The sequence below is a fragment of the Microcaecilia unicolor genome, chromosome 13 (genome assembly GCF_901765095.1).
Source record: "Microcaecilia unicolor chromosome 13, aMicUni1.1, whole genome shotgun sequence".
NCBI lineage: Eukaryota > Metazoa > Chordata > Amphibia > Gymnophiona > Siphonopidae > Microcaecilia > Microcaecilia unicolor.
Window position 1 is genome coordinate 87257893 of NC_044043.1, and position 18596 is coordinate 87276488.

The 18596-nt window shown below is 43.0% G+C and overlaps 1 protein-coding gene across 1 annotated transcript in view; it reads right to left on the reverse strand.

Annotated features, from left to right (window-relative positions):
• Positions 1-262: 262 nt before the first annotated feature.
• TNFRSF9 (TNF receptor superfamily member 9) overlaps positions 263-18596 on the reverse strand; it is a 37125-nt gene continuing 18791 nt past the window's right edge. The window contains exons 5-8 of the mRNA XM_030186009.1: positions 10514-10580; positions 6206-6309; positions 4055-4189; positions 263-2061 (exon numbers count right to left, since the gene is read on the reverse strand). Of these exons, the coding sequence (XP_030041869.1) occupies positions 1943-2061; positions 4055-4189; positions 6206-6309; positions 10514-10580 (425 nt within the window). The 3' untranslated portion in view covers positions 263-1942. The remainder of the gene's footprint in view (positions 2062-4054; positions 4190-6205; positions 6310-10513; positions 10581-18596) is intronic.

Consider the following 18596-nt stretch of genomic DNA (forward strand, 5'->3'; position numbering starts at 1 on the left):
CTTCTGTTTCTGTGAGTCTGACTTCCTGCACATACGTGTAGGACGTCAGACTCACAGAAACAGAAGCCTGCGCAGCCGCGTTGCTGATCTGCAAGGGCAGGCTTCTACATGGAATGTTGCTAGTGGAATAGCAACATTCCATCTAGAATCTCCAATAGTAGCAACAGAATCTCAACATTCCATTTAGAATCTGAAATAGGGAAAGGGAAATGGGACTTCATATACCGCCTTTCTGTGGCATTTTGCAACTACATTCGAAGCGGTTTACATATATACAGGTACTTATTTTGTACCTGGGGCAATGTACGTAGATTGTACTGACCTAAATGTAACCTCAGGGACAGAGTTAATGGGACACCGTGAGCTACACTCTCACGTTTTAATTCCTCTAGTCTGAGGACGTTATGACTACACGAAACTTCTGAAGACATGAGCACGGCCAAAAAAATGTGGACAAACATGAAACAGTCAATAAAACTATAACTAGCAGAAAGACCAAAAGTTGCAATCCAGTCAATAAAAACAGACAGATGGTTATATTTTAAGCAGTTCTGTCTTGAGCCTACTCAAGGGTGAAATAATGGCAGCTTGAACTGATTTTAACAGATAATATTGTTCATGAAACCACTCTAATAGGCAGTAACAGCATATCTCCTTAACGGGCTTTACCAGAGTCTGGGGGCAGACTGAGAGTGGGCAAGAAGGACCATTGAGCCCCACCGGTCCTGCTGCTTCCCTCTCCCCCTGCCACTGAGTTTTTCCTTTGGTCTTGCAGCTAAATCGGCCATCTGCCGCTGACACTGGAACTTCCCTGTGCTGCGGCCCGTGCTTGTGGAAGAAGGAAGTGATGTCAGAAGGCGACGAGCCGTGGTAGAGGGAAGTTCCAGCATCAGCAGCAGATGGTCAATTTAGCTGCCCGTGCCGCTGCTTGCGAAGGGGTGGTTTGGGGACAGGAGCGCAGGAGGGGGAGGAGACGGGGCATTCCGATCCCTGATCCAGAGGAGAGAGAAGGATATCGCATGTCAGGCATGTGGGAGGGAAGCACTGCCCCCCCCCCCCCAGCTCTGGGCCCTCGGGCACTGCCCGTATGGTCAGTCTGGCCCTGCTCGAGTCAGCATATAAGGACCCCTTTTAATAAGCTAAGGTAAAAAAATTTGCAGTTAGTATGGCTTAACATGAGACTTTACCCTATGGTAGCTGCATTTTGGGGGGAGTGCACCCAGCATGCCCTACACAGGCCCTGTGTAAAACTGCTCATTAGCATCCGGTAATCGGTGTAACCACAGAGGCACAAGGAGAGTGTGGTCAATTGGGAAGTCTTCTTTCAAGTCCTGATTCCATTCCATAAGCCAACCGCAACCGAGAATGCTGCAGAGTTAGATTCTTCATTAGATAAGATGACATGTTGTCCACAAGTTGTCCTCAGACTGTTGCATCCAAACATCACTGTTGCATTTAATGCATCTTTTATGAAAACCAGACCAAAGCGAAGTTGCATTCAGTTCAACAAGATTTGCAGCCAGCAACGAGAATCGTAGGCGAAAACACTGCTGACTCGATTTTAAGATGACCTTGTTGTCAGTCACACCCAAGGCAAGACGGCTAGGTTTAGTTACACCAATTCTCACCTTGCCAGAAAATTTGTTTGCAGGGAAAAAAATAGCACAAATAAGCCCCAGCCCTAGGGTAAAAGAAGTGTGTTGACCTCTGAACTCTACTGCCTGTGATGTCCTGGGAAAGTTCCTTCTGACTGGTTCCAGAGGTTGAGGTCATTAATCATTGACTGCCAGTTCATCTGAACTGAAATCTTCTCTCTCCTGGGACAGTTTCTACTTGAATCATTGCACCTTTCCTTCCCACCCCCCTTGAAGCAACTTAGATCACGGGCTTTGTCCTGGAATTGATGATTTCAGTTGTCATCCTGTGTTTGTTGAAAGAATAATCAAGCTGATAGTGCTGCTTGATAGGTGGTTGTCCCCCCCTCGCCTTCTTCTTCCTCTGGGAAACGGCAGCTGCAGGCATCCTCCTGCTGAGCCGTCTGTATGAGCTGCAGATTTGGAACTGGACAGAAACAGAACGGTGTTTACTTTCTTTTATTTTCACTTATTTAGTTTTAGTATTTTTGTCGGTTTTCAACACAATGCAATCATGAAACAATAACTATATAAGAATCATGGTAAACAGTTATAGAAAGTTGGTAAGAAAGAAAAAAAAATAATACATTTTATTTTTGTTACATTTGTACCCTGCGCTTTCCCACTCATGGCAGGCTCAATGCGGCTTACATGGGGCAATGAAGGGTTAAGTGACTTGCCCAGAGTCACAAGGAGCTGCCTGTGCCTGAAGTGGGAATCAAACTCAGTTCCTCAGGACCAAAGTTCACCACCCTAACCACTAGGCCACTCTCCACTGTTGCTGCTATCGGAGATTCTACATGGAATGTTGCTATTCCACCAATGTGGCCACACAGGACGTCAGACTCACAGAAACAGAAGCCTGCGCAGCCTTCTACATGGAATGTTGCTAGTGGAATAGCAACATTCCATTCCATGTAGAATCTCCAATAGTAGCAACATTCCATGTAGAATCTCCAATAGTATCTATTTTATTTTTGTTACATTTGTACCCCGCGCTTTCCCACTCATGGCAGGCTCAATGCGGCTTACATGGGGCAATGGAGGATTAAGTGACTTGCCCAGAGTCACAAGGAGCTGCCTGTGCCTGAAGTGGGAATCAAACTCAGTTCCTCAGTTCCCCAGGACCAGAGTCCACCATCCTAACCATTAGGCCACTCCTCCACACGTTGCATGCAAATGCCATATACACCCAAAGAGCAACAGCTAATGACATTTAGCACAACAAGTTACATTAGGAATTTTTGAAGTTAGATACGATGGGAGACCATTTCTCCTCATGCAGGGCAAATTTAAATGATTTTTTTGTGAGATATGTTGCGTATTTACAAGTTTGAAATAATAGATTCCACCATTCTTGGTATGTGACCTGAGCCAATGATTTCCAGTGCAAAAAAATTACCTTCAAAGTCAAAGAAAGCATAGTATTAACAATTGCACATTCATTAGGTTGTAAACTATTCTGAAAACATTGGTCTTTAAGTATCACATATTTATAAGATATTGAATAGGTGTCGCCGTTGATGAGACGTTGAAACCTTCTGCTCCGCGTGCTGCTGCGGCTAAGAAAGCAAATAGAATGTTAGGTATTATTAGGAAAGGAATGGAAAACAAAAATGAGGATGTTATAATGCCTTTGTATCGCTCCATAGTGCGACCACACCTCGAATATTGTGTTCAATTCTGGTCGCCGTATCTCAAAAAAGATATAGTGGAATTAGAAAAGGTGCAGAGAAGGGCGACAAAAATGATAAAGGGGATGGGACGACTTCCCTATGAGAAAAGGCTAAAGCTGCTCGGGCTCTTCAGCTTCGCGAAAAGGCGGCCGAGGGGAGATATGATAGAGGTCTATAAAATAATGAGTAGAGTGGAACGGGTAGATGTGAATCGTTTGTTTACTCTTTCCAAAAATACTAGGGGGCATGTGAAGAAGCTCCAAAGTAGTAAATTTAAAATGAATCAGAGAAAAATTTTTCTTCACTCAACGTGTAATTAAACTCTGGACTTCGTTGCCAGAGAATGTGGTAAAGGCGGTTAGCTTAGCGGGATTTAAAAAAGGTTTGCCTGGCTTCCTAAAGGAAAAGTCCATAGACCATTATTAAAATGGACTTGGGGAAAATCCACTGCTTATTTCTGGGATAAGCAGCATAAAATGTATTGGAGCTTTTTGGGGATCTTGCCAGGTATTTATGACCTGGATTGGCCACTGTTGGAAACAGGATGCTGGGCCTGACGAACCTTTGGCCTGTCCCAGTGTGGCAATACTTAACGTACTTTTGGCATCAACCATGACACATTATAAATCAGATTTGCACAGTCCTGCAGTGCAGCCAAACTACATAAACACACTCACATAGGGTGAAATGTGTCACACAACAAACAGGTTAGAATGTGGCAGAGCTCATGGAGGAGAGGTATACCTGGTTTGAATCCATCTTTCACTTTCTTCTTGCTCCAGACCATTAGATACAGTGTAAAAAGCACTACGCACATCACAAAGAGGACTGAAAGAATGATGAAGATGATGTGCACCATGATGCCTTCCTCAGGATTATCTAAGAGAGCAGAAGAATTTCAGAACATTTAGGAGACAGAAAGAACTGAGGGGCCCTTTTACTAAGGCGCGTAGACACCTAAGTGTGTCCAACGCACATCAAATTGGAACTACCGCCCAGCTACCACGAGCCCTGGGGGGGAATTCCATTTTTGACGCGCATCCAAAACACGCGGTAGTAAATATTTTCTATTTTCTGCTGCGGGGCGCTTACACCGGCGGTAATCGGCAGTTTACGTTCGCTGATGATTACCGCCCGGTTAGAAGGTGAGACCTTACCGCTAACTCAATGGGTGGCGGTAAGGTCTCAGGCCAAAAATGGACGCTCGCTGGTTTTAAATTTTGCCACACGTCCATTTTCGGCCACAAAAAAAAGGCCTTTTTTCCTAGGCCCGCTGAGAAATGGATCCGCGTGCTTCCAAAACACGTGCATACATACACCAGCGCAGGCCATTTTCAGCGCGCCTTAGGGCAGATGGTTTCAGCCACACCCTGAATACCATGTATAGAGAGCAGTGCGTTTTTTCTAGCGAAAAAGGTGCCGGTACTCAAATGCCAGGCCACCCTTCAGGGGTGGGGTGGTCACTGAGGGACCCTCCCCACAATAGCCAGGCCCCCTGCAACCAGTCACAGAATCTATGACCAGGCAGAACTGGTGTGTAAAGCCTGAGATCTTTCATTAAAACTTGGGGACCGTGGGTCAATTTTAGTAGACAATAGAAAAGGTGCCGGTACTCAGTACCCCCAAGTACCCCCTCAAAAAAAGCCCTGATAGAGAGTGTGACAAGACAGGGTTCCATTATATGTCCTGAAAGCAACAGGAAGTAGACAGATAAACAATGAATATGTTTCTAGTTCAAGCAGGGCTGACTTAAGGATATCTGACACCCTAGACCAGTGGCTTTCAGCCTAGTCCTCAGGACAGCCCAAGTAAGTCAGGTTTTCAGGATACCCACAATGAATATGCATGGGATAGATGTGCATGCAAAATATATCTCATGCATACTCATTGTGGATATTCTGAAAACTTGACTGGATTGGGTGTGCCCTGAGGACCGGGTTGAGAACCGCTGCCCTACTTGAAACAATAAAGGCTCTCTCCCCCCTCTCCCGGGCGACCAGCATCTCTCTCCTTCCCTACATCCCCCTCTCCCAATGTTTATTATCTCTCCTGCCTTCCCTTGCCTCCTCTGGAGCAGTACAAATGTGACAGTCAGTGGATGCTCAAAGCCCTATGCCAGCTGCTAGTCTTCCAGAGAAATGCTCGCTGCCATATTGGTGCTGCCTCCCAAATCGTTCAGTAAGAAGAGCAAAATCCATAGCTCAGGCTTGGCCTGGTTACTCAGGGGCAGTGCTACACACGGCCATGCAGAAGGTTCATGGTTAGGAGGTGCTGCAGACAGTGTCCACAGCTTCCACTGGTGGGTGGGGGTGGGAAGGAGGAAGAAGGGAGAAAGATTTATGGACCTCACTTAAGGATGATACTTAGCTGTCAGTGTTGCAGAGGAAGACCTATGGTGTCAGAAACTAAACAAACCCACCCCCTTTTTCATTAAAGAACTGGGGGCAGAACCTACCTACATTCCCACCAACCATCCATCCCTAATACCATTTCAACCTTCATTCTTTTCCCCACCTTAAAAAAGTGCTTTACAAGCAAACATCTTCAAAATGGTGGACACAAAAGCAAAATGGCCGACACCTAATATGCTACTGAATGGCCACCAAATGGACAGCAGCCATAGGTGTTGCCCCATGGTACCTATCTGCAGCATCTGGGGTCCTCTACATCCAGAAAACCTGAAGATACCACCGTAATAACCCCACATAGCTGGTAATACTACTGTAGCTGATGCCGGAGTGACCGACCTCCTAGATCCTTCATGTATCCTGTCAGATGGGCGAGTGCCTGTTGCATTTTCATTAGATTCCTCAGGTGATCTCTGTACTTGAATCCTTCCAGGAAGACAGAGCTGTTGGTATGATTCTAGTTGACGAAGAATGAGCAGTAACTTACATGGTATCCCTTCCACAGGGACATCTGCAGATGGAGCAGGGCCACAAACCACATCCGTCTTATTGGTTCCATTATTCATGACAACAAGTCCTTGAGCAGTGCAGCTTGAATATAAAAACATTGAAATAACAATGTTATTCCCTGTAGTTACACTCAGAGCATAACAATAATACATATAACAACTGTTTTACTAACATGTTCAGGTGTAATTAGATTGTAAGCTCTGTCAAGCAGGGACTGTCTCTTCATGTTCAAGTGTACAGCGCTGCATACGTCTAGTAGCGCTATAGAAATGATAAGTAGTAATAGTAGTCTTTGGGATTCTGGAATCTTGCTATTCTTTGGGTTCCGGAATGTTGCTACTCTTTAGGATTCCGCACAGAATCTTGCTATTGTTTGGGATTCCGGAATCATGCTACTCTTTGTCCTTATCTCTTGCTTGTCCTGTTTGTCTGTCCTAATTAAATTGTAAGCTCTGTCGAGCAGGGACTGTCTCTTCATGTTCAAGTGCACAGCGCTGCGTACGTCTAGTAGCGCTTTAGAAATGATAAGTAGTAGTAGTCATTGGGATTCCGGAATCTTGCTACTCTTTGGGGTTCCACACAGAATCTTGCTACTCTTTGGGATTCCGGAATCTTGCTACTCTTTGTCCTTATCCCTTATTTGTCCTGTTTGTCTGTCCTAATTAGATTGTAAGCTCTGTCGAGCAGGGACTGTCTCTTCATGTTCAAGTGTACAGCGCTGCATACGTCTAGTAGCGCTATAGAAATGATAAGTAGTAGTAGTAGTCTTCGGGATTCTGGAATCTTGCTACTCTTAGGGATTCCGGAATCTTGATACTCTTTGGGATTCTGTGTGGAATCTTGCTACTCTTAGGGATTCCGGAATCTTGTTACTCTTTGGGATTCTGCATGGAATCTTGCTACTCTTAGGGATTCCAGAATCTTGCTACTCTTTGTTCTTATCCTTTATTTGTCCTGTTCGTCTGTCCTAATTAGATTGTAAGCTCTGTCGAGCAGGGACTGTCTCTTCATGTTCAAGTGTACAGCGCTGCGTACGTCTAGTAGCGCTATAGAAATGATAAGTAGTAGTAGTAGTAGTTATTAAGAGGATGCAACAGTCCAGCTGAAGTCAACATTTTAGTCTTCCTTTCTAAAGTCTAAGCTCCTTCTTTTCTTAATATTTGCCCTTTTTCCGTCTGTGACCAAAACATGCAGCTTTTTATGCCTGCCATTCTTTAGGGCTGGTGTTAGACATTCAAGGGCCCAGGACAGAAACCAAGGAGGGGCCCTAGAAGCTGAACTTCAGCCTATGCCTCCCTCAGCTTGAGGAATGCTTGGGGCCCCCTATGGCATGAGGGCCCAGGGCAAATGCCCTGTTTGCCACCCCCTAACGCCGGTCCTGCTCTTCAGCCGCCCATGCTGTATTCATGCTTCAAGTAAATCAGTCACATATTTATTTACTTATTTATTTATTGCATTTGTATCCCACATTTTCCCACCTATTTGCAGGCTCAATGTGGCTTACATAGTAACTGTGATGGCGATCGCCAATTCCGGTATAACAGATACATTGTAGAAGATTTAAGGGGGAAGGGTTGAGGTGTGACCAGATTGAGTATTAGTTTCGTTGTGTTGCAGCATCGAGGCATTTAGGTTGGGTCATTAGGGTATGCCTTTTTGAATAAATTGGTTTTTAGTGATTTTCGAAAGTTTGATAGGTCGTGGGTTGTTTTCAAGGCGTTTGGTAGTGCGTTCCATAGTTGCGTGCTTATAAAGGAGAAGCTGGATGCATAAGTTGATTTGTATTTGAGTCCTTTGCAGCTTGGGTGATGGAGGTTTAGGTATGTGCGTGTAGATCTTGTAGTGTTTCTGGCTGGTAGGTCAATGAGGTCGGTCATGTATCCCGGGGTCTCGCCGTAGATGATTTTATGCACTAGTGTGCAGATTTTGAAGGCAATATCAGCATGGAGGCTCCAATTTGTCGAAGAGATTCATAATGGAACCAAGCACAAGCCGCTTTTCCAAGCTTTTCAGAAATTACATAAAATTCAAGAGCCACAAGGAAGAATCACATATTGTTTCCTTGTTCTACCTGCCAAGAAGTGTATTCCCATTTATATATGTGTAATTGTGCTTGCACTATAGTTTTAAGCAATGACTGATAGCTCTGGAACTCGTTGTTGGAGCAAGTGAAAAAGCAGTTAATGTAGCTGGGTTTAAAAAATGCTTGGACAAATTCCTGGAGGAAAAATCTATAAACTGTTATTAAGGTGGATCTGGGGAATGTCCTTGGGATTCGGTAGCAAGAAATTTTGCCACTTTTTAAGACTCCACCAGGTACTTGTGACCTGGACTGGCCACTGTTGGAAAGAGGATACTGGGCTAGATGGACCTTGGTCTGACCCAGTGGGACAACTCTTATGTTCTTTGGTTCCAGAAAGATTTTTGCTAGAGACCTTTAAGTTGGCTGTAGACAATGCCCTGCCCAGGGGTCAGTGATGCAACATATCCACAATGAACTGGTGCCTACAGGATTTTTGTCATTATACATTTGTTACATTTTTAAACTGTTTATTGAAAATAACCCTAAATGCTTTATCTTCTTATACAGAGGAAGGCAATTCTTGTTGCAGATTGATGCATCTCTAGATTGCAGCTAAATAGTGTAAGATTGTAAACCCTCATGGTGGAGAATTCATATAGTACCTGGACTGTGATTCATCTTGAGCTCAGATTTGGAAAAGGCAAGTTATCACATCTAAAATCTAGACCAAGTACAGAGTTGGATTGGATTCATAAGTACATAAGTATTGCCACACTGGAACAGACCAGAGGTCCATCAAGCCCAGCATCCTGTTTCTAACAATGGCCAATCCAGGTCACAAATACCTGGCAAGATCCCAAAAAAGTTCCCAGAAATAAGCAGTGGATTTTCCCCAAGTCATTTTAATAACGGTCTATGGACTTTTCTTTTAGGAAGCTGTCCAAATCTTTTTTAAACCCCACTAAGCTAACCGCATTTACCACATTCTCTGGCAACATAAGAACAGCCATACTGGGTCACACCAATGGTCCATCTAGCCCAGTATTATGCTTACAACAGTGGCCAATCCAAGTCACAAGTACCTAGAAGAAACACAATTAGTTGCAACATTCCATGCTACCAATCTCGGGGCAAGCAGTGGCTTCCCCCATGTCCATCTCAATAACAGATTGTTGACTTTTCCTCCAGGAACTTGTCCAAATCTTTAAAAAACCCAGATATGCTAACCGCTGTTACCACATCCTCTAGTAATGAGTTCCAGAGCTTAACTATTCTTTGAGTGAAAAAATATTTCATCCTATTTGTTTTAAAAGTAATTTCATTGAGTGGTCTCTGTACTTCTTGAGTGAAAATCGATTCACATTTACCCATTCTACTCCCCTCAGGATTTTGTAGACCTCAGTCATACCCCCCCCCCCCCCCCAGCCTTTTCCAAGCTGAAGAGCCCTAACCTCTTTAGCCTTTCCTCATACGAGTGGAGTTCCATCCCCTTTATCATTTTGGTCGCTCTACTTTTGAACCTTTCTAATTCCGTTATACCTTTTTTTGAGATATGACAACAAGAATTGAAAGCAATACTCAAGGTGAAGTCACACCATGGAGCGATACAGGGGCATTATAATATTCTTGGTCTTATTTTGCATCCCTTTCCTAATCATTCCTAGCATCCTGTTTGCTGCTGTGATGGGAACCTAGCAAGAATTCATAGGAAATTATCCTAGCTTGGTACAAGGTAACTCGGGGGGAGGGGGGGCCATATTCAAAGTGATTTAACTAAGCAGGAGAGGCTCCTGCCACTGCCTGTGTGGGACTAATTGGGGGGTATTCAACGGTACTTAACTGGATAGTGCTGCTGAATCTCCCCTGTAACCGCCTAAGCGAAACCAGCTACGTTGTGGGTGGTCTGAGGGTGGTCTTGGCATTTATGTGGTTAAATACCAATATATAGCAATTAACCCTATAAGGGAACCGGACAAACTGGACCACATAAAACACAGTCCTCTCTTGGTCCGGTTCCACCTATCCAGTTGGAATGTGTGGAACAGTTTCCCAGTGGAGGTGGTGAAGACGAAAACTGTATCTAAATTCAAGAAAGCGTCGGAGAAGCACGTAGATATCTCTTAGGGAGAGGAAGGGGTAGTAGATGGGATGGATGGGCAGACTGGACAGGCCCTATTGGTCTTTATCTCCTGTCATTTTCTCTGTTAAATGTTGGTAACTTTCAGTGAAAGGCAAATGAAACAGTAATAACCTCTAACTTACTTTAACCAGGGTTTGCAACGAACATGCGTCTCGCTGGAAAATGTTCCGGGAGGGCAGCTTCTGCAGTCTACAGTCAGAAAAAAAGAAAGCACAGCTTGTAACCTGCTCGCAGATATTACTCACACAAAGTACTGTTCCTGCCCGGGGCCATATAAAATCTTAACAGACATACAGACTGCAGCAAAAGGGCCCCTTAGCTGGAAATAATTTTTTTTTCACTTTTCATTTTCTTGAAGATTGAACGCTACTGACAAGAAATATTCTGTTTCCACATTAAGGTGGCAGATCTATAAGCAGAAGCCTCCTTGTAGGCAACTTGATGCCACGTGGGGAGGGTCTATTCTGGACGCCCAGATTCCATTACAGAGAACAAGTGTAATCTGGCACGGGAGCACCTTAACCATTACACACCTGCGCTAACCCTCTGCAACTCCTTGTGACTCTGGGCAAGTCACTTGACCCTCCATTGCCCCTGGCACAAAATAAGTACCTGAATATATGTAAACCGCTTTGAATGTAGTTGCAAAAAAAAACGTCGCAAAGGCAGTATATCAAGCCCCATTTCCCTTTCCCTATTTGAGATTCTACATGGAATGTTGCTGCTATTGAGATTCTTTTGCTACTATTTGAGATTCTACATGGAATGTTAATGTTGCTATTCCACTAGCAACATTCCATGTAGAAGCCTGCCCTTGCAGATCAGCAACGCGGCCGTGCAGGCTTCTGTTTCTGTGAGTCTGACGTCCTGCACGTGCAGGACGTCAGACTCACAGAAACAGAAGCCTGCGCGGCCACATTGCTGATCTGCAAGGGCAGGCTTCTACATGGAATGTTGCTAGTGGAGGAGTAGCCTAGTGGTTAGTGCAGTGGAGCTTGATCCTGGGGAACTGGGTTTGATTCCCACTGCAGTTCCTTGTGACTCTGGGCAAGTCACTTAACCCTCAATTGCCCCTGGTACAAAATAAGTACCTGAATATATGTAAACTGCTTTGAATGTAGTTGCAAAAACCTCAGAAAGGCGGTATATCAGTTCCCTTTCCCTAACCTTTACACACCTGCAGTAACCCCAGCCTTGGAGCTCACATAACTGAGCGCGGGCACGCGTAACGTATAGCATTCTGTAAGTTGCACGTGTAACGTATTTTGAATACTAGCCTCCTGTACTTTTCCACACAAGGTGAAGAGAAAGGCATTTGGCTGTGTTCATGTTTTGATACGTCGTCCCGTCCAAGGCCTCATTATTTTTTTGATATATAGTTGCAAATATTTCAAAGATAAGATACTCCCTTCTGCTTTTTCTTTCACGTACAACAGCTTTTATCTATATTCGTCTTCAAGGTTACAAGCCTTTCATAAGTTGCTGAGCACAGGAAGGGAGGAATGACTGTAAATTGAGTTAATTTTCAACATACCTGCCCCTCCCCCTCCCCAGCCAGGGTATGTTAGCCTAGATTCTGTTCTGTGTGTGTGTGTGTGTGTGTGTGTGTGTGTGTGTGTGTGTGTGTATATATATATATATATATATATATATACATACACACACACACACATATACACACACACTGACTGATGATATCTTTAAAAAAATAGCTCTAGAAAAATCTGGCAGCCTTGAAACGTTCAAAATATCAATAACAATATAGTTCTTTGTCAGCGCATTTGTTCTAGCAAAAAAGGTGCCGGTACTCAAATGCCAGGCCACCCTTCAGGGGTGGGGTGATCACTGAGAGACCCTCCCCACAATAGCCAGGCCCCCTGCAACCAGTCACAGAATCTATGACAAGGTAGAATTGGTGCGTAGAGCCTGAGCCCTTTCATTAAAACTTGGGGTCCATGGGTCAATTTTAACAGACAATGGAAAAGGTGCCGGTACTCAATACCCCCAAGTACCCCCCTCAAAACAAGCCCTGGTTCTTGTTGACCTCTATTTCCCCTGAAACAGTTCAATGCAGTGTGCAAAATATAAAACAGTATAGAAAATGAAATGATCCAGAAAAAAATTACAAAATAAAATATACAGTGATATCACATCTATAAAACATCCATGACGTAAAGTCTAACAAATCTTATCAAACCTGAAAGCATAATCAGTAAGTACAGTACAATATTACTATGATCTATCAAACAGGAAAGTTTTAACTTTTTTTCTGTAGAGGAGTGTGGTAGCCGTGTTAGTCCACTCTTAAGGTTATCAATAGAAATCAAACAAAATAAAACATGGAAAAGAAAATAAGATGATACCTTTTTTATTGGACATAACTTAATACATTTCGATTAGCTTTCGAAGGTTGCCCTTCTTCGTCAGATCGGAAATAAGCAAATGTGCTAGCTGACAGTGTATATAAGTGAAAACATTCAAGCATTACTATGACAGTAAAATAGATACCATTGGAGATTCTACATGGAATGTTGCTACTATTGGAGATTCTACATGGAATGTTGCTATTCCATGTAGAAGGCTGCGCAGGCTTCTGTTTCTGTGAGTCTGACGTCCTGCACGTACGTGCAGGACGTCAGACTCACAGAAGCAGAAGCCTGCGCGGCCACATTGGTGATCCGCAAGGGCAGACTTCTACATGGAATGTTGCTAGTGGAATAGCAACATTCCATGTAGAATCTATAGAAATCAAACAAAATAAAACATGGAAAAGAAAATAAGATGATACCTTTTTTATTGGACATAACTTAATACATTTCTTGATTAGCTTTCGAAGGTCGCCCTTCTTCCTCAGATCGGAAATAAGCAAATGTGCTAGCTGACAGTGTGTATAAGTGAAAACATTCAAGCATTACTATGACAGTAAAATAGATACCATTGGAGATTCTACATGGAATGTTGCTATTCCACTAGCAACATTCCATGTACAAGGCTGTGCAGGCTTCTGTTTCTGTGAGTCTGACGTCCTGCACATTGGTGATCCGCAAGGGCCGACTTCTACATGGAATGTTGCTAGTGGAATAGCAACATTCCATGTAGAATCTATAGAAATCAAACAAAATAAAACATGGAAAAGAAAATAAGATGATACCTTTTTTATTGGACATAACTTAATACATTTCTTGATTAGCTTTCGAAGGTCGCCCTTCTTCCTCAGATCGGAAATAAGCAAATGTGCCAGCTGACAGTGTATATAAGTGAAAACATTCAAGCATTACTATGACAGTAAAATAGATACCATTGGAGATTCTACATGGAATGTTGCTACTATTGGAGATTCTACATGGAATGTTGCTATTCCACTAGCAAAGAAAACAGTGGAAAACAAAAAAGTCCTCTCTCAAGTGGTGTCTTCTAAAACAAGGTCTTTATTGCAAACCAATTAAAACAACGACCCGACACGAATCGTGTTTCGGCCGTATTAGAAGACACCACTTGAGAGAGGACTTTTTTGTTTTCCACTGTTTTCTTTGCTTCGTTGCTCTTCTGTGGAGAGAACACCTTCTGCGTGTGTTGGCTATTCCACTAGCAACATTCCATGTAGAAGGCTGCGCAGGCTTCTGTTTCTGTGAGTCTGACGTCCTGCACGTACGTGCAGGACGTCAGACTCACAAAAGCAGAAGCCTGCGCGGCCACATTGGTGATCTACAAGGGCCGACTTCTACATGGAATGTTGCTAGTGGAATAGCAACATTCCATGTAGAATCTATAGAAATCAAACAAAATAAAACATGGAAAAGAAAATAAGATGATACCTTTTTTATTGGACATAACTTAATACATTTCTTGATTAGCTTTCCAAGGTCCCCCTTCTTCGTCAGATCGGAAATAAGCAAATGTGCTAGCTGACAGTGTATATAAGTGAAAACATTCAAGCATTACTATGACAGTAAAATAGATACTATTGGAGATTCTACATGGAATGTTGCTATTCCATGTAGAAGGCTGCGCAGGCTTCTGTTTCTGTGAGTCTGACGTCCTGCACGTACGTGCAGGACGTCAGACTCACAGAAGCAGAAGCCTGCGCGGCCACATTGGTGATCCGCAAGGGCAGACTTCTACATGGAATGTTGCTAGTGGAATAGCAACATTCCATGTAGAATCTATAGAAATCAAACAAAATAAAACATGGAAAAGAAAATAAGATGATACCTTTTTTATTGGACATAACTTAATACATTTCTTGATTAGCTTTCGAAGGTCGCCCTTCTTCCTCAGATCGGAAATAAGCAAATGTGCTAGCTGACAGTGTGTATAAGTGAAAACATTCAAGCATTACTATGACAGTAAAATAGATACCATTGGAGATTCTACATGGAATGTTGCTACTATTGGAGATTCTACATGGAATGTTGCTATTCCACTAGCAACATTCCATGTAGAAGGCTGCGCAGGCTTCTGTTTCTGTGAGTCTGACGTCCTGCACGTATGTGCAGGACGTCAGACTCACAGAAGCAGAAGCCTGCGCGGCCACATTGGTGATCTGCAAGGGCCGACTTCTACATGGAATGTTGCTAGTGGAATAGCAACATTCCATGTAGAATCTATAGAAATCAAACAAAATAAAACATGGAAAAGAGAATAAGATGATACCTTTTTTATTGGACATAACTTAATACATTTCTTGATTAGCTTTCGAAGGTCGCCCTTCTTCGTCAGATCGGAAATAAGCAAATGTGGTAGCTGACAGTGTTTATAAGTGAAAACATTCAAGCATTACTATGACAGTAAAATAGATACCATTGGAGATTCTACATGGAATGTTGCTATTCCACTAGCAACATTCCATGTAGAAGGCTGCGCAGGCTTCTGTTTCTGTGAGTCTGACGTCCTGCACATTGGTGATCCGCAAGGGCCGACTTCTACATGGAATGTTGCTAGTGGAATAGCAACATTCCATGTAGAATCTATAGAAATCAAACAAAATAAAACATGGAAAAGAAAATAAGATGATACCTTTTTTATTGGACATAACTTAATACATTTCTTGATTAGCTTTCGAAGGTCGCCCTTCTTCCTCAGATCGGAAATAAGCAAATGTGCTAGCTGACAGTGTATATAAGTGAAAAACATTCAAGCATTGCTATGACAGTCTGACAGGGTGGGAGCTGTATGTCTCTGTTGATCACCCTCCCCTCACCTGTCCACACCCACCCTGTTAGAATACCAAAGATATACTTTGATGTCCCCATGCATACTTCCTACCCACCCCCATCCTCCCACCCTGTCAGACTGTCATAGCAATGCTTGAATGTTTTTCACTTATATACACTGTCAGCTAGCACATTTGCTTATTTCCGATCTGAGGAAGAAGGGCGACCTTCGAAAGCTAATCAAGAAATGTATTAAGTTATGTCCAATAAAAAAGGTATCATCTTATTTTCTTTTCCATGTTTTATTTTGTTTGATTTCTATTGATAACTTTTTTTCTGAAATTTTGAATAGTTTTGTTCTATCCTAACACGAAGGGGGAGAGCGTTCCAAAAAGAAATACCGATAACAGAGAATCAACTGGTTACACAGAGGTGGCAAAATAGGTCTTAAGTGTTCAACTTACAGCTTTGCTAGAAAATAGGACCAGTGGAAATGTCATGACTAATTCCCGCTGGCTTACTGGCAGTCGGTGTCTCATATACAGGGGTTTATTGCTGTTACAACCTAATTAGTGTCTAGGGTTTTAACAGGGAGTTTTTCATGATAGATACAGACATATTTTTAAATAGAACTGGCCATTGTGAATATATTTTGAGAAGTGAAATCAAATGAAACAGGGCATTTCCTGGGGATTATCGCCCTGTGATCTAACCAGGGCCTGCTGACACCGGTACATGTTTTTGCGCATGCCCTGAAAACTGAGTATTCGCAGCTGCTGGAATCAGCCATAACGGGAGCTGCAGCGGACTGCAGAGGTGAACAGCAGCATTTTCAGTGCCATCCGGGGGAAGGCCTGACTAGCTCAACTGTGGGGGGGACGTTCAATGTAGGGCTATGATATAAGTTTGGAGTTGTATGTGGTTTGCAACATATCATGCCCCTCCCTCTGGCCCCCACCCCCAGGACTCTTTTCCTCCTGTTCTTCATCATGGGAGTGGAGGAGTAGCCTAGTGGTTAGTGCAGTGGACTTTGATCCTGGGGAACTGGGTTCGATTCCCACTGCAGCTCCTTGTGACTCTGGGCAAGTCACTTAACCCTCCATTGTCCCAGGTACAAATAAGTACCTGTATATATGTAAACCGCTTTGAATGTAGTTGGAAAAATAACAGAAAGGTGGTATATCAAATCCCCTTTCCCTATTTGAAATTCTACATGAAATGTTGCTACTATTGAGATTCTGTTGCTACTATTGAGATTCTACATGGAATGTTAATGTTGCTATTCCACTAGCAACATTGAATGTAGAAGCCTGCCCTTGCAGATCAGCAATGCGGCTGCGCAGGCTTCTGTTTCTGTGAGTCTGACGTCCTGGTCAGACTCACAGAAACAGAAGCCTGCACGGCCGCATTGCTGATCTGCAAGGGCAAGCTTCTACATGGAATGTTGCTAGTTGAGGAGTAGCCTAGTGGTTAGTGCAGCGGACTTTGATCCTGGGGAACTGGGTTCAATTTCCACTGCAGATCCTTGTGACTCTGGGCAAGTGACTTAACCCTCCATTGCCCCTGGTACAAAATAAGTACCTGAATATATGTAAACCACTTTGAATGTAGTTGCAAAATACCACAGAAAGGGAGTATATCACATTGAGCCTGCAAATAGGCGGGAAAATGTGGGATATAAATGCAATAAATAAATAAATAAAATAAAAATATATCAAGTTCCCTTTCCCCTTCTTAGTTCTGTTAGATAGGGAGCAATAAAGGTGTGGGTGAACCTTTTTTTTATTGGGCTAATTCAGTGTATCTGTCATGAGCTCATCACAGATTTCACCCCCACTTCCTCCATCAGGTAAGTCTAGAATGAGCTTTGGCCTGATGTTGCTCAAACATGCAAGTATTTACAGGTTGTACTGGAAAACAATTAAGGTCTGTTGAAAATCTGGGTTTTCCGGAAATCTGATCCAGCTCTGACTTATGGTTCTGGCACTGTGGGGACTATTTCACATAGAAATTCCAGCATTCCTGAAATGATTTTTCATTTTAATAAAGTTATATCTGCAGTTGTTAAAAGTTATTGCTGTTAACCTTCAGACTGTTTAACCCTAACAATGATAATAGTTTACATACTGGGATGATTAAAAATCGCACTGTCAGGGGTTATCTCTTATTTGCATTTCTTCATTGATCAGATCCTTCTCTACCTCTGACTTTCTTCATAGCCATCCTGCATCTACTACTACTACAAGGGCAAACGGTCTGCAAGCTCCAAGATGGAAAAAAACGAAGCAGATCGCAAAAATAAAACAGTAATTTATTATTAAAACCTGAAGTTATATATACATAAATAGCCCGACACAGGCCGTGTTTCGCCCGACAGGGCTGCTTCAGGGGCTATACAACAATCCTTTACTCACAAGTTTAATTGATAATATTGGATATGTGCTGAGATGAACTGAAATTTCATACATAGGAGATCACTTTAGAAAAACAGCTGTATCAGAGATGCCAAAAGAGTATTGACACAATGTCAAACGATCAGTCTCTTATCTCTTATTGCTTTTTTCAGCGATTTCAGAGATAAGAGACTGATCGTGTGTCGGGCTATTTATGTATATATAACTTCAGGTTTTAATAATAAATTACTGTTTTATTTTTGCGATCTGCTTCGTTTTTTTCCATCTACTACTACTACTACTACTATTTCCAAGCATAGGGTGAGGCGAGGCAGAAAGGGCGGACAGCTCACCAAAATGTGAGCTGTCCTCTTCCCCCCCCCCCCCCCTGCCCCCCCAGGACTCTTTTCCTCCTGTTGTTCATGTGTTAGACTCCTTTTTATTTCTGTGAACCCCTTTTGAGTAGTAAAAGTAAACCCATACTGTCTCAAACTGAGCATGGTTTGGTTTCCAAATTGTCGTTAATTTATATAGGGGTCCTTTTACTTTGCTGCGGTAAAAAGGACCCCGCGCTAGCGGCGGGGGCCATTTTTGCTGCATGCTGTATCCCTTTTTACCACAGCGGGTAAAAAGGCTGCAAAAAAAAAAAAAACCCAAAA